We start from the raw sequence: 21,666 nt of genomic DNA, 5'->3' as shown, positions 1-21,666 counted from the left end.
TAGGGCTCTTACCTTCTTAGGAACATTCGTAAAAGCAATTTCTTAATTTCTGAGGCCACTGCTGTAGAAAGCTGTTTCATACTAACTGTTGTAGGAGAAGAACAGTTTTCCCATTCTGAACAAGCTCTCAGGCAAAAAAAAAAAAAATTGAAAAACTATGCAGATCAGAAAACAATGCAATAAAAGACAGTTAAGAGAGAGCAGGGAAAACACAAAAATCCATCTCCTTTCCTTAAAAAAATTCCTTATCTACTTTGAAACCAGAATCAAGACTGTTTTAAAGATGGAGTTGAAATAAGAAGAGCAGTACTCCCACAGGTGTCAGTGATTCCAGTATGGTACAGATACTACCATGGAACGATATGAGTGTTCTTCTATCTTTCCAAAGCCACTGAATGCATCGATAACATATGACCTGACTTTAGAGACTTATATAAAACCATCATGATTACCTAGTGCAATAGGAATCAAAGCTTCCTGTCACCTAAAAGACAGTATTATTTAAAAGATATGACAGTCTGGATATTTACTGGTTTCATTCACTAACAGGGCAAAAAAAAAAAAAAGTATCAATAACCAAGAAGAAGGAACGAAATCGTTATTTTTTTTAATATCAGTAATAAAAGGCGCGGAGTATATACAATATAATTGTATGCCCCTCCTCCCAAAGGAATTAAAATAAAAGATTTGAGTTCAGCTTTGGGAAATATACCTTGATTTCTAGAATCCAGGGTTTGAATAAATCAGTCTTCTCAATTTCTAGTGGCTCAAGTAATGGTTCCCACACCCCGAACATCTCATTAAAATAATGTACCTATGGGAAATGGAAATGTCAGTTAGGAAATTGCATATAACTTAAATCAACAAAAGCTCTACAGATTTTATGACTTAAAATTCTGATTTACAAATATATTAATTACTTTGGAATATAAAAGACAGTCAGATTGGACTTTTAGTCAACTCCTATCATAAGATGAAGCAAATAAATTAAGTAAATAAATGAGGCATGTAAGTCTCTACTGGAAAGACCCATTTCCAAATGAAGTTGCATAAGGTCTACCACTTAAACTATAATTTTTGCTTATGCTGTAGGCACTACAAGTCTAAAACACTATAAAATAAGGACAAATCTACCTACAATGACCAATGAATTTTATATCACTAATTTACAAATCTTGGAAATTTTTGAAGATTTGTGTATGAAACTGATATCACATAATACTTTATAGAAATGACACATGAATATCTTACATAGCAATCTTAATTTAACATTGTCAAAGAGTTTTAGCAAGCTGCTACTCCAAAATTTATTATTGTCACAACAGTCCTCTGGGAAGCTGTATTGAGTTTAAATGTGGAAAAATGTCAGATTGTATAAACTCAATTACTATCATTAATACCTTATATTTAATGCATTAGATTTTCACTTTAGCTACCTTAACACCTTATTCCTGTCCTGCTGCTACAATATGTATCATCAAGAGCTTAATCATCAAATATACAGGTTATTTTTCTTTTATTTTCTAAATAACATAATGAGCTTAATATCTTAAGAGAACTTTTCTTCCTCATCTAGGATTCCCCACCTCTAGCTCAAGCTGAGAATGTAGGTTGATAAGTGTACTCCAGTTTTTGACTTCTCCAAGAAATGAGGATTTGGCTAACAGCATTGGTACAGTTCGGTGGCCAACCCCAGCTTCAACTGTTAGAACAACAGATTCTACACTCATTTTCAATGACTCTCCTGTGGGAACCAGTTCAGAGGTTGGATTTGTGTCTTCATTTTCATTTGACTCTTCAAGAAACCACATTTTCAGATTTTTTACATCTTTCATATTCCACAAGTCTGGAGGAATTTGACTAATCTCTTCTTCTGTTGCTTCTGCAGTTCGATAAAGGGCGGAGGTAATAGTGATTACTGTATTTATGATTATTGGTGAAACCTACAAAAAAGAAGTTGGAATAATTGGAAACGAGAAGCTAGTACAGGAAAAGGTACGCTACTTTCAGACACAAAATGTTAACCAATTATGTTACACTGACAAAATAGTTCTGTTCTCTACAGGACTCTTTCCTCATGTATGAATACAGATTTCTTTCCATAAACTACATTTTAACCTGTTCACCCTGCCTTTCTTCCAGATAGGAGCTTTCGAAACTACATCATCCAACACCATATGTGAACGCTTCAAAACTTAATTCTGTACATCAGGCTATTTTATAGTACTCAACATCCAAAAACACTGTGACATAATAGTTATCATTAAATTTTGTTTGTTTTTACATCCTAAACAGCAAAGTGACCTGATGAAGAACAGAAACAATTCACCGCTTCAGTCATTCCTGATTTTTATTTATTTATTTATTTTAAGAAACATATCCCACAAGCAACCTTAAAGCCTTCTGAGCAGGAAGGAGTAGAGAACTAAAAACCATGAAAATATCTACCTACTTTTACTGTCAGAGATTTAATCATTAGATCAGCTGACTGTGGATTAGTACCCGATTGTTTCATCTCAAAGAAGAAGTCACAAGGCTGTAGTACCTACACAAAAGAGTAAAAACACATTGAGAAAAAAAATATTCTAAAAAGCATATAATTTTAAATACCATACATCAAAAATACTGAAAAGTTATCATTATTCGTTCTTCAAACTTAAAAGCAACCTTAACAATAATATGTGCTCCAATGTAAAGAAAAAAAAGCATCAGAAGCACCATCTCAGTTATTCTCAATCATTAGAGCATCAAATGTCAACTACAGGAAAATGTACTACACTATAGAAACTATATTATTTAGGTAAAATTTGCAGCTATCTTCAAATATACTGTGCGTCATGCTTGTGACTTTTGAGGAGGATCAGACTTTTCAGATAGTGAAAAAAAGCAAACATACCGAATAAATACATCGCTAAATCACAGTGACTCAGTTATAGCTTTATTTTACAGACATTGCATACTCCCATTTACCAAGGTTAACCAAAACCTATGTGTTTAACAAAGCAGGCTGATGTAGTTAGTAGCTGTACTACTGAAACTGTATTGACAGCAAAACTCACTCTTGAGTCCCTCACCTGAGAAGATAAGTTTTTTTTAAAAAAAATAATTTCCAGCAATGTTAATTTTGTAATCTTTCTCAGCATCTCTGTCCACATCTAAATCAGATGCTGGAGGCATAGATATACTCTGAATCACTTTTACCATCCTTTTCCCCAGTGAGTTTGATCTAACAATTTTTGGTGTATGTTATTATTTCAACTACTGCTGCTCAAATTCACCATTTTATTTATTTATATATATTTTTGTGGTACAATAAAGAATGAAAAATAATATATTCTTCCTTAGACCAATGTACATGTGAGAAATGTATGGAAAGAACTTCATCATTTGCACGACTCTAAATTCAGGAGCTAGCTTGCTGAGATCTGGGGAATCTATTCATCTGGAGGACAAGTTCATCTACCACTAGTGTCCTCAAGGTTTAGGCATTATAAAATCTTCATGTGAATATGAGCCTTCAGAAATCTTACAATCTTCACAAAACATCATAGCATACATTTTCCTGCTTGACTAAATTCAGTGGAATGTCATCTGAATCTCTGGATCTCTTATTAATTTACCTGACTGAAATTATATCGTTTATGGAAAAGCTGGGTTCAGAGATTTCTTCTCTGTATTTTTCAAAAGGGGCTAATTACAGTGCTACCTGCAGAGAATGTTTTATTTGACCCCTTGAGAATTTTCCATCCTGAGAACTTTCTGAATCATTCCAAGAGGGCAGATACTATTTTGAACACCAAAGCTAACGTCCTAAAACGCTTCCTCTTTCATCACAAAGATTCTGACAGACAGATCTTCTGTTTCTACAGTCTGAGATGTGAGAATCTGGCATCTGATCATCTGATGTGAGATGTTTTTGTAAAAATGAAAGCAGGGCCTGAATGCTTTTACTTGCATTCTATAAAGATGGCCACATTTGTGCCACATTCACCATCTACAGAAATGGAAATTAAGAGATTCTGCACTGTATTGTGTCTATCAATGCAAAAATTACTTTCTCAACCACAGATTTTTAACAGATTAATGCAATCAAAGATTGTCTACCCAAGGAGTAAGATCATAGAATCACAGAATGGCCTAGGTTGAAAACTACCATAAAGATCATCTAGGTTCAACCCCCTGGCTCTGGGCAGGGTTGCCAACCACTAGAGCAGGCTGCCCAGAGTCACATCCAGCCTGGCCTTGAATGCCTCCAGGGATGGACTTCCATGAATGTATCTGATAAAGAGATGGAGTGGAAGCCCCTATTCTTTGCAGTTACAGCTTTGTTTTGGCCTACATAGCTCCATAAAGTAGGCGGGCTGAAAGGACTAGTTCTTCAAAATTTATCTGCAGTTTGAGGACACAGATATGTGGCTGGATATACTGTTTTTCTCTGATAAAATATCATTTTAGAGTTAACTGACATTTAGTCTGCTGCAGATGCAGAAAAGCTTTACGAAGCTTCAGGAGTCAGCTGGCCAGTGACGAACAAGTCTGACTCTGCTGCTAAAATATACACAGTCAAAGCACTAATACGATGGTATATGGACCTTAACACGAAGAAATTTATGAATAGCTTACTGTAGACAATTCATAATATATACTTTCCATTCTGGCTGTGATCCTTTGTTATTCACTAACATAGATATTTAACACAAAGTTTCAGACTGAAATTCCAAATTGACTACACTGTATCTGAAATAGTGTATTCTCACAAGATACTGTTTACTTGGCTTACATGGGACATCAGAGATTATTACATTTTTACTCCTCCAGGCTCTTAATTTTTCCATTGTCATTGAAAGCAAACCTCAATGCCACAGATTAAGATGAGACTTTTTGGCTTAACACACAAAAGAGAATAAAAGCAACAATACAATGCAAACACAAAATTTTATTCATATATCCATAATAGACATTCTAATGATGAAAGCTTCAGAAGTAACTTACATTCTAGTAGCACAAGTAATACAGTGTCTTTTCAAAACAAACTGGATGTTATTAAACTCACCGTAGTAACGTTCCCTTTCCTTTTTTCTGGAAGAAATGGGCATGCTTTCATTTGTATCTCTTTAACAGCAGCTGTCATGCTATACCTTTCAGGGCTATTTTTAATGAAGACTTCACACTGTGTTGTAACCACCAATGCAGGAGCATCGCTTCTTGTTAAATCAGCCACAAACACAATCTCTGGATTTTTAACAATTATGTTCATTTCCATTGTAGATACAGGCTGCACAGGTGCTTCAAAAACATAAATTCAATTTGATTAATTGCTCAAAGCTTAAACTGTCATTATTTACATCTATTTTTTTGATTGTTTATAACATTTAGAGGTATTCTGAAGATTTAGTGCCAAGATCTAGCAAAACTGGCATCAGGAAACATGTAGATCCCTGCCAGGGGACCTGTTTCTAGACTTTACTGGAGATAAAAAACTTTTAAGGCTTTAACTGCTTTCAGACATAACAAAAAACCATGATTGTGGTAGACAAACAAATCTAGGGATTGCCAGATGAAACTCCCCTTTTCCAACTTATTTAATTTTAGAAATCAATTTTTAGGCATTTCTGAGAAGACAGAGCATCATTTGGAAATGAAGACTGAGGGTCATAAACCAATTTTGATGATGCAAAGAAAGAAACATCAATGCTTAAAAGAAGCTGTTCTATACACACAAAACAACATAAAAAGAGTATTATAATTTTTAGAGTATTATAATGCTGAACATAACTAGATATTTATTTAAATATATTTATTTATTTTCTTTTAAAAAAGTATTTCCAGCATGTACCTTGCTCTTTTAAAGGTAATGACTGCTTGAGATTTCTCTGTGCAGCAGCACTTTCTGCATTAGCCTTTAGGAATATATCTGCAACAGTAAGTAGAAATTCCATGCTTGCACAAAGGTATATCTCTTGAACAATCATGTCAAAAACAGTGCCATCTCTCCCCTGCTTATAGCTTATATCCACCATAACTTTCTTTTCAAATCCATGCTTCATTTCCACCATCCTGAAAAAACATTACGGCAACATTTAAGGAGACAATAAGAAAAGAGCCACAAATACTGAAAAATACTCGATTCTCTCCAGATGCAATACATTAACAAAACTGTACTTAAAAAGTAATACTGAAAACGTTAAAGCTTAACCAATGCTTTAAAACATAATAAATCAGTATCAACATAAATTCTATAAAACTTCAGAACTGACATGACTCCTGGCAACTAAAGATGTTCATAATTTTAACAAGATAGACTATCACAATTATTTGTTTACATTTCAAAGTATTATACCTAAGTTTGTTATTCTTTGGAAAGAAAATCTTAGTCTTACTGCCCACTGGTTTATTAAAGCAGTAAATTGAAAAAAGTAAAATGAAAGTAAAAGCAGTTTCCTTTGGTACTTAGTTACTTCAAGTTTGTCAACAGCATCTATATTGGTCTGTCACAAAAAATATATGGAACAAATGGCAAATAGGAAACAAAAGCCTTTTTCACAAACACTGAAATTGTAACATGTACAATAAGAACTACCTACATCAAAAACAGTTGTTTTTAAAAGAACAGTAAAACAGAAATATTTGCAACTCTACGGCAAACTCCAATAAAACAGTAATTTATGTCAAAACACAGACCTTGGTGTAGCCTTCTGGATTGACTGTCTTTTATCATCTAATGTACAGTTTGCTAGCTTGACTGAAGCATTCGTTGAACCATCTGATAACATTTTGACTGCAGCTGACATTAAAACTAACTTAAACTCTGCAAGCTTCAACAGGTCATCTCTCTGATCCAAATTTGTAACCTGTTTAAATGGAATGAAAATATATTTGTATGTCTGCTTACAGGAAATGGAGATTACACACAGGTGTGATATACAGCTTTATTGTAACTGGTAAGAGTTCTAATAACAATATACTACATGAACTCACTGATAATTCAAAAGACAACAAAAATCAGTAACATACAGAGAAAGTTCTGTTAAAAGAAAGCTTTACCTTTCTACAAGATCGTTAGAGCAAGTCTACATTAGTGAAAGGAAGACTGTGTTTAAAATAAAGTAGAACTGTCATATGTAGTTTTTGATTGTTTTGGCTGTTTTTAAGTTTAACAACACGCAGTATATGCAAAAAATGCCAAATGTGAGAAATTAATTTTTTCCCATATGGCTATATGGGACACTATGTTGTGTCTAGCCAGTCTTCAAAATCTAAACTAATACACTTTTTTACAACAAAATACTAACGTACCTTTCATCAGAAATTTGCTGACAAGTTTTAGAAGTTTAAACCAATAAAACTAAAAATGCATTCGTACTATGATACGTATTATAAATCTCTCTCCACAACTTTACTTATGTGTCCACAAAAGTAGGTATAACTAAAAAAAGGCCTGCATTCCTCTGTATTTTTCCCCCAAAACAGTCTTTTAACCAAGATTAAAAGATTTTAATCAATATTTTAATCAAGTCAGCAAATTTGAAGTCAAATCACATCACAGAAGCTGCCACATATGATGTGTTACCATTGGCCATTGTCTTTCCTGACAGGTGATTTAGTTAAAAATAATTGTTTATCATTTATACTGTGTTTGTTATTAGTACTAGAAATCATTCTCTCTGCTCATAAACTGAAATATTCCTGTGCATAATTTCCAGGACTCTAGGCAACCTCAAAATTATTTCTTTCTCCCTGAAACCAAAATTATACCTACCTGTTTTGAGTTTGGACTATACAGCACCAAAGTCAGGGAGTCGAATCTGAAATCCACTTTTAGTGTTGTTTTTATTTTTACAGGTGAATGCAATTCTACTACAGCTGATGTCACGACTGTTACACCTTTCAGAAATTAGAAACACATTAAAATAACTTGACAGCAAATAAGGAAAATAATATATATCCTCAAAAATCACTATAATAAACTACAATCCAATCAGGTTGAGAAAAATCACATACATTTGAGAACGTAAAATGCTGTTTATGTATCTTCTATATGCAGTTTTGACCACTTAAGATACAGGTGTACAGCTTCCTTTAATGGTATACAGTACTTCATGCAGGAATGTTACTCAGAATGCAAGTTCCTACTTTGTTTTTGAGTGTGTGCTAAACAGTTTATGACTAATGAAGCCTGCTCAGCAGGGATAACTTTTTGTAATGCCAGAAATAGTCAACATGAGCCAGCAGTGTGCCCCAGCAGCCAAGAGGGCAAAACTGCATTTGGGGGTGCAGAGCCAGCTGGTTAAAAGAGGTGATTCTCCCACTATATTTAGCATTGGTGAGGCCCACACCTTGAATATTGCGTGCAGTTCTCGTCTCCACAACATAAAAAGTACGTTAAGGTCCTTGAAAGCCTCCAGAGGAGGACAACAAAGCTGGTAAGGGGGCTGGAAGTCATGTCCTATGAGGAGAGGCTGAGGACACTTGTTTAGTCTGGAGAAAAGGAGGCTGAGAGCTGACCTTATTGCTCTCTGAAACTTTTTGAGAAGCAAAGAGGGAGGTACCAGTCTCCGCTCCCTGGTAACTGATGACAAGACATGCAGGAGTGGCACTAAGCCACCCCATGGTAGGTTCAGACTGGACATCAGGAAAAATTTCTTTACTGTGAGGGTGGTCAAACACTGAAACGGGCTTCCTGGAGAGGTGGCTGATGCTTGTCAGTGTTCAGAAGGCATTTGGACAGTGACCTCGTTACAACACTAACTTTTGATTAGTCCTGAAGATGTCAGGCAGCTGGACTAGAAGTTCTCTGACGGTCCCTTCCAACTGCACTATTTTGATCTATTCTACACTTACGACAAGACAAACTTTTAAAATACTAATAGCAACAGAACGAGCATACAGAGGAAAAAGACTAATAGAGCAACTTTCTAAAGTTAGGATGTTACCAAATCCAGGTGACAGACTTTTATGTGCTCACTGCATTACTGCCAGAAGAGCAGTAAAACACATCATTCTGTAAGACCCACTACAGCAGCCTAGTCGGTCCTAGTCATTACCATTAATGGTGGGTATGCTTCAACAAACGATGTCAAGATGATAGAGGAATACTGTTAAAAACAAATGAATCTGGCATCTTTTCATAAACAACAAAAAGAATAAGTTGCAAGTAATACCTAAAAAGCTAGACAACATTTGATTATAGAATACATTACCTGCAGATTGCTGTGAGGTACTGTGGATATCACTACAATGGCTAGTCGTATCTTTTGGTTCTGGTAAAGGTGGTGATGCATCTGAGCTTCCACATATATTTTCATTTAATGTCCTCAATATTGTTGTAATGTCTTCCTGACTGAGAATTAGCTTTAAAAAAAAAAAAAGATTGTTATTAAACTCAGAACGTATCTATTCATTACACTTTTGGTAGCTGAAGTCTAAGTTTTTAGATAAATAAATAAACAAAGTTCATCTAATTTGAATCACTAGTTAGGAGACTAAAGAAACAAGTAAAATAGTTTTCTAAAATCTACACAATTCCTTAAAGTAAATTCTAGAAATCAAAAGTTGTTCACACATTTTGTTTTTTTCACAAACTTTCTTTGCAAAGCTACAATTTAGAAATTGAGTTTTAGAAAACACACATACAGTTTGACCTATAGTTGCTTAAAATTGTTAAGCGTGTTTAGTCAAAGGGTACTTCACAACAAGGGTTACTACTTTCATTTCAAAATTTGGCAAAAGGTTTCCTCGTATATCTGACATGCCTTAAATTTTATGACATTTAATTTAAATGAGAATGTGCACTAACTGAAGCTTGTTGTAGGTATGAATTATGCAGTTGGCCATGTCACTAATAAACTGACGAATAAAACCCAAGTTTTTCCACTCCATCCTTCAAAGATACCAAAAGATGCATAAAACAAGGCAATAAAAGCATACTCATTTCTAAATGGCAACAGTGATATATGGCACAAAGTCTATCTGCTGTATTGCAGATGAAATCCAGATTAGAGGAAAAATGTATTCACTTCCCTTTTCCTGTATGAAACAACAAAATCCATTCTACCTTTGTGTCTTTAGATCAAACAATAAGCTAGGGAGCATGGGTTTTTATGGACAGGAAAAATAAATCTACTTTCCATAGGTATTTTAACAGTTGCTTTCAGAAATGACTGCTTACATTCATAGGCTTGAGTCGTCCAGATATTTCAATATCAGGAACTTCATTATACCATGCAGCAGCTAAATTTCGTTCAACAACTACTTCCAGATTGAGTGGTTGCAGCAGCTGTACTTCACTTTGCAATGAGTCCTGCTCATAGTATGATCTGTGAAGAGAAACTAAGTCCTATCAGCACAACTTACTACACTTATATGTTCTAACAAACATGAACACGTTTCAGTCTTTTCCTAATCTTTTTGAAAAGTACTGTAAAACAGTCTTCATAGCTGAGTGCACTACTCCTAGAATTTCTAGTTAAAGCTTTACTCCAGCAACTAAACATCCTTTCTCAGCAGGGAGGAGATATACAGAGCATATGTCCTGCATACTAGCTTTTTGCAAGTTATGACCTCTTATCAGCTGGAGAGCAGTTACTCCTCTCTTCAGTATTCTTCAACTGTTTGAAAATCCCCTTCCTCTTCCTCTCCTGCTCTTAATCCCCAGCACCAAAGCCCATTTACGAATGTTTCTTTACATCTATCTGGCTTTATTTATTTCCTGATAAAAATAGCTTTAAAAAAAAAAAGGCTAAAATACCCATTTACAAGTGGTTTAACTTGTCCCAAAGCAGTAAATAATTCCCAAATTTATTAATCTACATGACAGTCCGTAAACAGGCATTTGCTTCTGTTAAAAGATGTGTAGATTGCTGTTTCTCCTAAGCCATAAATTTTAATTGTTTTACAAAGTATTAACTTGCTGTTATATTTCAAGATAATAGTGTATCTGGCAATAACCAACCATTAATTATTTTGATAACAACTTCTCAAAGCTCTTCAACTGAAGTATTCCACAATGACTATAGAAATTTGAAAAATCTTGACACAATGTTACCTGTATAACTTCAGTTCGCTCAAATTCACTGTCATAGAGTCAACAACAGGTGGGAGATTGTACCAAGCTCTTGATTTAGCAATAAAAAAATGGTTCTTTACAGTAATTAGACCAAGATCAGCCACCAGGACATTCGCAGACACTGCTGATTGTGGAACTATCACAACAGGTGCTTTGATATTGATATCTAGTGCCAAACGAGAACTACGCTCTGCTAGCTCTTTTACACCTGTAGCTGCTTTCTCTGCTGCTTGAACGGTTGCCTCAGTAAGAGCTTCTTTGGCAGCTTGAAAGTTATTTATAAAAGCCTAGGAAAAAATACAGAATTTGGGAGTTTATATTATTAAGAATTATATTACTTCAAGAACTCTAAGAATCATAGTATTTTAAATAGCAAACAATCTAAAGATACTATTTTTGCTAAACAGTTTTTCTGAATTCCTTAGTAGGATAATCTCTCCCAGAATATGACAAAATATGCCTATATAAAAATAAAATTCCATACTAAATATCTGATAAGTCAGATGGCAACAGCAATGATCTTGTAACAAGACTTGTATGAATTATTTACTCATTTGCAGTGCAAAAGATAGATTTATTTAGCAGAATGTATAGAAAAGGCATTCATTTTCATGGCTTAATACTTATACTTCATCACCACAAAACACTATCTATAATTTGCCACAGATCATTAAAAAAAGAGATAATATTAGCAAACATGACTGTTTAACCATCCACTCCACAATAATGAAAATATAGAGAAGAAAAGTAAATAGTTCAATCATATATCCAGCAAAAGTTTAACAAGATTAAAAGAGTTCTAACACAAATAGGCACCATCTTACATGGGATGCTTTATCCTTTTCTAGATTTGGCAATGGTGTTTGCATGCTAAGGAACATCAACTGGAAAATTTAACTTACCAAAATAGAAGAAACAAACTTGTTGACAAAAACTACTTGAATACACCCAACTGTTAGGCTAATACTATTGTCAACAACATCCATATCTGTATACGCAATTCCATCTGTAGCATTCACATAAGATATCATTTTGAAGTTGAAGACTTCTTTTCCTGTGATGTAAAGAGCCTTAGGAAGAAAAACAGAGCATCTCCATGTAAAAACTTATGCTAGAGAAAACAAATTCCAAAATAGTATCTCACGCTTCTAAGACATTTTTAGTTTAAATACCTTAACAGTAAATGAAACAAACAAACAACATCATCATCTTTGAAATAGCTGAAAATATTCAGTTAGAATTTCATCTTGAACAATTCTTTTGATTGAGCCTAATAAGCAACCAGGAATCACAGTTGCACAAAATCGACAAAATTTTGGTGTAACAATACTGGCTATGGAGAGAAACAAGTCTGCCTGTAGAAAATAATGCTCCTAGCAAACATAGAAAAAAAAAAAAGTAGATTTCACAGTTCAGTTCAGGTCAATTTAGCATGTATAATACATTCATGGATCAATGATACATGCAAATACATACCTTTTTATACAATGCCATCTCATCAGAATCCATGATAATGATGTTCTTTAATTTTGCAGTCACTTCTGTTGCTGTTTTTTTCATGATCACTTGGCTATCCAGACCTTTAAAAAAATTGACATACAAAATCTAGAGACTCTTCTGGTTACAAAGTTTTGTGCCTCTGTTATTAAAATTTTATTCTTACCTTCAATGTGAATTTCAGCTATTCTATGTTTTTTCTCTCTAATAAAGACACGTAAACAGGATAAATCCGCACAGATATTGAGGTCGATAACATCTTCATACTTTGATTTCTTTGATGCTGTAGGAAATAACAAAAAAAGTGCAGCTCTTCAAGGAGGAGACATAAATAATTTTTCTTCAAGAAGAGACAGAAAATTTAGTACCCCTTCTCTGAAGTCTAGAAAGTCTACAGTGTGGGCAAGATGCACAGCACTCATTCTAGCAAGTAGGACAGGAAGGAATTGATTGCATATACAGTGATCTTTATGTGTTTCACAAACTTTGGTATACAACATCAGTATTTTATTAACTGAAATACATTTTATACATATCCACATGGCACAAAGCAAAATTAGAAATACTGTATTCAGGACTAAGCAGTTTACTTCAAACAGCATTAACATGACAGCTGCATTAATATACTCTTCTACCTGTTCTATTGATGAGTCATTTCCAACTAATGGTCTTGTTTACATAATGAAGGAGATTTTTTCCTGTATCTGTGCTCGATTTCCTAAATCCAAGTTTTAAACAGCTTTTCAGATGAGATATTTCATCTAAGTATTGCATGTATGTTAAGGCCTTCTCAATCCTTAGACTCAAACTACAGTTCCATAAATATATTAGGTTCAGTCATATGATTTTATTGTACCTTGCTAACAAAAGAAAACTCCTCAGCCAACAACCATCCACAGTAAAAGTTTAGTCTGCAAAGTTATACAGGAGTAGGGGAGGAGGGAAGAGCATCACTTAAGAAAGTCTATTTTGTTGCTGTTCATTACAAGGCTTTTCAAGCACTTCAGTGTTTGCTTTCATAGCAAAATGGTTCAAAAATAAAGAAGCACTGAATCATCTGTTCACAGCTCAGTAAACCACAGACCAGAATCTGTAAGTTCACAGAACATCATCTGTACACAAATGTACCTTGTGTCCAAGCATGTCCCAGTACAACTGAAATTAAAACCCGCCATGAATTAAAACGATCTTACAGAAAAAATAAGAAAAAATATAGTTGAATTTTTTTTTCAACAGAACAATTTTTCCATCCTTTATTTCTTTGTTCTATTGTTCAATAGAGTCCTACAAAACACTTTCAGAAAAAGAGCTGAGAATCTAAAATTCTTACTAATTTGATGGAACATTTAGAAATCATCAACTGAAAGACACTGTGTAACATTACTACTGCTTTTTCCACATCCCACCCCAACTGAACTCTCATCAATCCTAAGGCAAATACCTTTCATCCTCCACTGTACCCCCTGAAAAACAAAGGCCTACAAACCTTAAGTTCCCCTCTTTTATTTATAACCTGTTGTGCCACAGAGATCATAATTACCTTTCCTTTCATAATGTTTAAACAACTAACATAACTGATTTCATTTAAGTGTATATGGGAAACAATTACACAAATCCCCAAAAATGCTGTGCACCCAAAAGCTTGCTTATTTTTCCCCTAATGCAGGTATTATTTCAGTCTCAAATTTTTCTTCAAAAAACACAATCAGGATACTATTTCACCTGTCTCCCATAACAAAAACATGAACCCTTAGTAACATTGTGAATTAGTCACTATGAGTCACTGAGTATGAATATTAGCCACTGACTACTAGACTTACAAACACAGAATCATAGAATGTTTAAGGTTGGAAAAGCTCTCCAAGCTCATCCAGTACAACTGTCCCCTACCACCAATACTACCCACTAAACCATGTTATTTTGCCAAATATTTCTTTGTAGAGGCAGCAACCTTCTCGACAATCTCATCAAATTTTGCAAATGTGATATTGGGGATTGGATTAAGGATATAGAACTAGTACAGAATTTTAACTCAAAATGCTTGTCAGAATTCATGTCAGTGAAGGAGGGCAGCCTCAGAAAGATCTCACCAGTTTACCAGGTCAGTCAGATGACAGAGCTCCTTGAAATCACTTACACAAAAGCAAGTATTAAAACACTTTAACAAGAATCATCTTGAGAATTATCCTCTGCCCTAGTTTTTGTCTGTAGGGTGTGGTGTTTTTTTGTTTTGTTTTGGGGTATTTCAATTATAATTTTTACAATAAATAGCAGGTATCTAATTGTTTTAAAAATAATAGAAAGAAACAATTGCAAAGATCTCAGAGAAGTCTTTCTCACAGCAGAAAGGAATATTATTGACATACTGCTGAGGATTTAATGTAAGTATTAATTTCAAAGCAGCTCCCAGACACAAGAGCAAGCAAGGGAGGTGATCTGTTTGTTTGCTGCTGCTCCACATTATCAACAAATCAGACACATCAAATTCCTGGTGAGAGAATGGTAGGACTGCATGACAAGCAAGTTATTCACAAGAGACTGATGTTCCTCAAACAAAGAGGATAAATTAACTGTAAGGAAATCAAAAGTCTCAATTCATCCCAGAAAAAAAGAGAATTTTTTTATATTTTTTATATGCTATGTGCCTTGAATAGACAAAAAGAAATCAATCATAATTATTACTGAATAGACAGGTACTTGTCTTTTACCTTGTGCTAAGCATAAGTGACAGAAAACACTTAGAACATGGAAGGAGATGAGATGAACCTTATTGCAGTAGCATAATTCCTTCAGACCAATATTATTGGATAACTGACTGGTCCGCATCCCTTTCAGGATGCAACATTTCTTCTGAATGCCAAAGGAGGCGAGTAGCCCTAAATTTATACGTACAAATCAGGTACCTACAAGAGCACCAGGTATCTTTGATAAAGAGACTCACCAGATCTCTTGTAAATTGCAGGAATTTACATGCTACTTATGTGTCCCTGAAAACATGGTAAATGATATTAATGAACTATATTACCTGCATCTCATAACAAAAGATTTTAAATGCTCAAATCCAGCTTCCACTGAGCAAGGACCATCTATTCATTACACTACAAACTAAATCTAAACTCATGTGCAAGTTCATAAATCTAAAGCAGCAAGTCCAACAAATTATGCCAACAAAATTGGTGCCAGACAGAATTTATTCATTCAGCAACTCAGTAGCTCACTAATAAACAGACCTGTCCTGGAGCTCATGAAATGCAGCAGTGTCTATTTTGTATTCACATCTACAGTCAGTGTTTACATATTAATAAATTGCTAAATGAGTAGATTACAAACCTAAACTAATAAAAATATTTTTATGATAGGAAGAAGGATGGTGAACAAAGTCATCTCACTGAATAGTTAAATTCACATTATGCTATAACTGTGAAAGCACAAAATTGTCTAGAATACATTCAATACACTTATTAGCAAAAGTTTTCATCTTCATGCTAAATTTTCTAACCCATCAAGATCTTTATTTCCTTAATTTTTATACCGACTTTTTTTTTTTTTTATAAACGTTGTAATGCAAAAATACTTACCATATTGCAGAACACCATTAGGAATATAATCATTTTCAATAAGCTACAATTTAACACAGTTTATCATAACTAAGTGAATTTGAAGACAAGTACTCAAACAACATGCTTATTATTTCTACCTCAGGAAATGTCAACAGCTGCAGCAACTACCTTAGCTCATTTAATTATACAGTTATTTCTCTGCTACACTCTTCCAGCGAAGGAGTAACACCATACCCTTGCTACTCAATCTGCTAGCTAACATTTTTATCACCATCAAAATTAGAAAAACTGTGAAGTGAACTTATAAAAAAAAATAGCAAATATGTCTGTTATCTGTCTTACTTAGAGGAGGGAAAAGAAAGACATAAAAAGAATAAAGAAACTTACTTAATTTCTTAAGAACATCCTTCTTCTCCTCAATTTTTTCATGAACTGGTTCTTCTGCAACTTTAGTTTCTTGTTTGGGTAGAAGATTGTTTAGATAGTTCATGGCATTCAGGAGAGTTTCAGTATGCAGATGAACATCAAGAGAAGAGAAGTTCACCTGAAAGAATAATCAGATTACTAATTAATCAGACTATAAATGAATCAGTCCCCCAAATGTAGAAAAAATGTTTAAATATATATGTATCGTACCTTTATCTTCTGTAGAACATTCTGATACGCAGTCTTCAGTTCTGGTCCATTAATATCAGCCTATTCCACCAAACATGCACATAAACAAGACAAACAGGAGATGTTTGCAAATTTCAAGTTATAGCTTATGATATGTAAGTCAGTCTGTTTAGGGATCAGACAGATTTTGCACATAACATTCAATATATGTAGAAATGGTTAAGTACGGAAAAAGCATTTCTCAGTGATACTGTAGTTTGTTATTAACTTATGACTCAAAAGAAAAGTCTGCTGTTCTCCCACCTTTATATACTCCAAAGTGAGAAGATCATCTTCTACATTATCCAAAGTAGTAATTATGTAAACTGGTTTTCCATTATCGTCTTAAAAAAAAAAGAAAAAGGATTTTTTTTTAAATAAAGAAAAAAATTTGACGAGGTACCTATGCATCTTTTGATCACCTATAGCCTATAAACTAGGCTATCAGCTGTCATTACTACTTAATTTAAAAAGCTCTTCCGCACACCTACAACAGATGCCTCTTCCAAAATCATCAGCACTGGAACAAATTTACAAAAGCATTACTAACAGAATGAGCTCCAGAATTATCTTCCCTTTTTTACGCCTTATATTTAATTCTGGAAGTGGATCCTCCTCAGCTTACAAAAGAAAGCCCTGCAGGCTTTTTGAAGACACATTCAAAGTGTTATTAGCTATTAATGAATCGTTTTTTTGACCAGCATACAAACACTTACCCATATACTCTGGGCACAGCAGACAAACTTCATGCAGGAAAGCATTTGCAGTCATGTCAAACGTTCTTAATTTAAGTTCAGTGCCTAACCCTACGACCTCAAGCTGCAGCACAGGTGTCTCGATATTATCAGTAAGGCGGCATAATTTTATTAAGACCTATGAAAGAATTAAAATAAAAAGGTAGGGAATTATCTTCTTAGCTTTTACATAGGATCATATATTTACATATACTTACTGGTTAAGGCATATTGATCATTAAACTTTATACAGCAAAAGACATGGAAAAATAAAGAGTTCAACAAGCAAAATTACTAGAATACTGATGCTGATTTAACAAAAAATATATTGTATGTAAGTTTGAAAAAAGTTACACTTATAGGAACTAATTAAATTTTAAAACTGTTCTGTAAAGCATTTAGTAATGTTCAACTCAGTCAAAACTAGATTTTCAGTGGACATTGTTTACTTGCTTTCATGTTCGCGAACAGAGAAGGACTGGTGGGAGATGTGGTAGTAGGGAGTTGTCTTGGGCAGAGTGACCATGACATGGTGGAGTTCTCTATCCTTGGTGAAGTCAGAAGGGGGGTCAGTAAAACTGCTACCTTGGAATTCTGGAGGGCAGGCTTTGAATTGTTCGGGACACTGGCAGGGAGGGCCCCTTGGGAGCCAGTCCTGAAGGCCAAAGGGGTCCAGGAAGGCTGGACGCTCCTCAGGAAGGATGTCTTAAAGGCACAGGAGCAGGCTGTCCCCGTGTGCCATAAGATGAGCTGGCAGGGAAGAAGACCGGCATGGCTGAACAGAGAAATTTTGCTGTGTGTTCGGGAGAAAAAGAGAGTTTATTTCTGGTGGAAGAAGGGGCAGGAAGCTCTGGGAGAGTACAAGGAAGTTGCCAGCATATGCAGAGAAAAAATCAGAAAGGCCAAAGACCAGCACAAGCTCAACCTGGCCACTACAGTCAAGGATAACAAAAAATGTTTTTATAAATATACTAATAGCAAGAGGAAGGCCAAAGAGAATCTCCATTTCTTTACTGGATGCAAAAGGGAACATGACTACTGAGGATAAGGAAAAGGCTGAGGTTTTAAATGCCTTCTTTGCATCTGTCTTTACTAGCCAGACCAGTTATCCTGAGGGTACTCATCCTTCTGACCTGGAATTCTGGTATGGGGAACAGAAGAACCCCCCCACAGTTCAGGTGAAAAGAGAGTTTTTAAAAGTCAAGTTTGCAGATGACACCAAGTTGGGGGGAAGTGTCGATCTGCCGGAGGGTAGGGAGGCCCTGCAGAGAGACCTGGAGAGGATGGGTCAATGGGCAGAGGCCAAGGGAAGAGGTTCAACATGGCTAAGCGCCAGATCCTGCACTTTGGCCACAACAACCCCATGCAGCGCTACAGGCTTGGGGTGGAGTGCTTGGAAAGCTGTGCAGAGGAAAAGCATCTGGAGGTGCTGATCGATGCTCGCCCGAACACGAGCTGACAGTGTGCCCAGGTGGCCAAGAAGGCCAACAGCATCCTGGCTTGTATCAGGAATAGTGTAGTCAGCAGGACCAGCGAGGTGGTTTAGTGGGTGACATTGGCAGTAGGGTGACGGTTGGACCAGATGATCTTGAAAGTCTTTTCCAACGTTAATGATTCTGTGATTGGATTTTTTTCTGGAGCTCTGCCATTAAGGAATTTGCAAGCTGAACATCAATCAAGAGAAGTTTCAGATTTTTCAATCATACGCAACAAAGATGTTGTTAAATAAATATCTACCTGAGCTGTCCATTGCCATCGTCTTTCATAAACTAAGCAAAATAAATATATGCAGTCTTCCTTTCCATTTTTAAACCAGAAAGGCAACAAATGGAGAGGTAGGTGATTCTTTACAGATTTTATTTATATCATTTTCTTAGAGACTGTGAAATGGTAGAGTTACCAGTAAAGAAGAATATAAAATACAACATCTTAGTCATTCTTAAGAAAAAAAATAGTAATGACTTTTCATTATTTTTTTATTTTTAGAAGTCTAGAGCATAACAAGACGCTGCAAGCTAGTTACTATGTGTTGAAACCTTTCTGTAAATCCTACCCTAAAACAGAATCTGTAAAGTTAACTGACTTTGTATGGTTTATTTGTAAAGCTATACACTGAGTAGCAGCAATAACACTGTCATTGCCACTACCTGTTATTAGACCAACTGATGTAGTCAGATAGCACTTAAGTAAAATACTCTTTTTCAAGTCTGAAGCAGCAAGAATAACCATTAAACGCCTCACAGTGAACTTGCTATGTTTGAGTTCAACAGAATTGGAGAAAAAACAGAGGGTAAAAATAGGGTGATTGTATGACATGAAACATTAATTCAGTTTTCCCAGTGGTCACAGAAGCGTTTGGAAAAGAGATGCCAAAAACTACATCTTAAGCCAAAAAAAAAATAAAATAAAATAAAAGAATGCACAGAGAATAATACTGCTTCTGAGCTCTACCAGTGATGGTTAGGTAAAGGAAATTCAATGATAAAATGAATTGGGAAAGTAGACAAAACAAGGTATTTCACTGCAGATGAAGATGCAGATGCTTCTGCATTTGTGACTTGAAAGCAAAAACAACCTCTTGAACGCTCCAGAATAGTTTGAGCAAGAAACAGGGAATCAATAATTCTACAAACATGAATTTGTGAACACAATGAACAGGAAAGAGTCATAGATCAGGTGTGCTTTGAAGAGACAAAAAAAAATGTAACTTTACCTCAGCTACTTCAAACCTCAGCTGAAATTCAGTCATATTTTTCAAAGATTCTTGTTTACGTAGTTTTTTTCGCTTTATACTGCTAGCTCGTGTGAGGGAACCAGATGGGGCTTCAAAAAATGGCATGTCTTCCACAGGACTGCTTAGAGCATCATAAAATTCTTCTTCTGATTCTAAAGATTAATTCACAACAATGTTACATACACATTTTAGACAACCAGTATTTTGCAGTAATATGACCTAGAATTTTTATGTACATGTAAATATTTAGAGATGTAGACAACTTTGGGAAGATCACCTAGCTAAATCTGTTTCTACACTTGCCTCAGTTCCTGCCTCCACAACACCTACAGCTGCACTACCACTTCATCAACTCTCATTAACTCCTCTGCCAGCATTCTCTCACTACTGGCTATGCAAAAATGAGCACAGTGTCTCATTAAGCTATTAGTCCACATTAAAGGCAAGACATCTCTTCTGCTGAACCAACTGCTGCTGACTTCATCAGGTTTGTGAGAAAAAGCAAAGCTTTATTCCACCTGATGTTATTAGACAAGTATTACAATGACCAATAGATGGAACAGTCTAATATGGCGTTTTCCTTTCACCAAGAAACCAGCAGCTGTGAAGTTAAAGGAACGTCTATCTTTCTTCTGACAAAACTGAACAGATGACATGAGGAGGTATATTCTGTGGTTTAAAAGCACCCTGGAATCTGGGGGGAAGGTAGGGAAATATATGAGTCAATCAAAATGTTTGCACAGTTGCCATGTATAATATAATTTAAAAACAAACCTGATTCAATCAAAATCTAGTTATTACTTTCTCAAATTAACTGTTACATGTTTTCATTCTCACCTCACCCTAATTTTAAGAAGGGAAAGATATTTTACCTTTGGGCATCTAAAAGAACTCATAAAAATAGATGAAGATGCACAGATACATATCTGTATAAACACTGTAGACACACTGAATTAGAAGTGATTACATCAATGCAAAAATAACTAGCTTTGCCTATAATTTTGCTAGTGTCACAAACTACAATCATCATTGACTTTGGGAGAGCAGAGAAAGTATTCTTCTCTATTTCCCCAACTGAATGTTTTGGCAAAGGTAGGGCAACTGATGTTGAAACAACGCTGATATATTTCATTATTCTTCAACTATAACTATTAGATGGAACGTTACAATTAAGCTAAACTGTTTGAACAGAAAGTTGGTATTAAACGTGATAGTTCCTCTGTAGAGTATCTTCTGCTTGATCCTGTGAAAGTCAAAATGCTGTTTGTTTATAACACAATAGTTTCTCACAGTCACTTAGTATTTTTTAATTCTACTATATGCAACAAAGTAAAAGATAAAAACCTTCAAAGAAAATAATTAAAATCATGATGAGAGGACTAAGTACGTACTGAAGCAAAAAATGACATACACGTTACTACA

The 21,666-nt window shown here is 35.0% G+C and overlaps 1 protein-coding gene across 2 annotated transcripts in view; it reads right to left on the bottom strand.

Annotated features, from left to right (window-relative positions):
* Positions 1-21,666, bottom strand: part of VPS13A (vacuolar protein sorting 13 homolog A) — a 121,220-nt gene that overhangs the window by 54,357 nt on the left and 45,197 nt on the right. For both annotated transcript variants that reach the window (XM_035558489.1, XM_035558490.2), the window contains exons 25-42: positions 20,224-20,396; positions 17,493-17,649; positions 17,041-17,120; positions 16,759-16,818; positions 16,510-16,666; positions 12,729-12,845; positions 12,542-12,645; positions 11,968-12,135; positions 11,045-11,352; positions 10,169-10,316; positions 9,201-9,351; positions 7,760-7,884; positions 6,682-6,851; positions 5,837-6,057; positions 5,054-5,286; positions 2,453-2,545; positions 1,587-1,943; positions 713-814 (exon numbers count right to left, since the gene is read on the bottom strand). In XM_035558489.1, coding sequence (XP_035414382.1) covers positions 713-814; positions 1,587-1,943; positions 2,453-2,545; positions 5,054-5,286; positions 5,837-6,057; positions 6,682-6,851; positions 7,760-7,884; positions 9,201-9,351; positions 10,169-10,316; positions 11,045-11,352; positions 11,968-12,135; positions 12,542-12,645; positions 12,729-12,845; positions 16,510-16,666; positions 16,759-16,818; positions 17,041-17,120; positions 17,493-17,649; positions 20,224-20,396 — 2,924 coding nt within the window. The remainder of the gene's footprint in view (positions 1-712; positions 815-1,586; positions 1,944-2,452; positions 2,546-5,053; positions 5,287-5,836; positions 6,058-6,681; positions 6,852-7,759; positions 7,885-9,200; positions 9,352-10,168; positions 10,317-11,044; positions 11,353-11,967; positions 12,136-12,541; positions 12,646-12,728; positions 12,846-16,509; positions 16,667-16,758; positions 16,819-17,040; positions 17,121-17,492; positions 17,650-20,223; positions 20,397-21,666) is intronic.

Source organism: Cygnus atratus, chromosome Z, assembly GCF_013377495.2.
Source record: "Cygnus atratus isolate AKBS03 ecotype Queensland, Australia chromosome Z, CAtr_DNAZoo_HiC_assembly, whole genome shotgun sequence".
Taxonomy (NCBI): Eukaryota; Metazoa; Chordata; class Aves; order Anseriformes; family Anatidae; genus Cygnus; species Cygnus atratus.
Note: the sequence above shows the minus strand (reverse complement) of the source record. Positions and strands in the feature narration are given on the sequence as shown.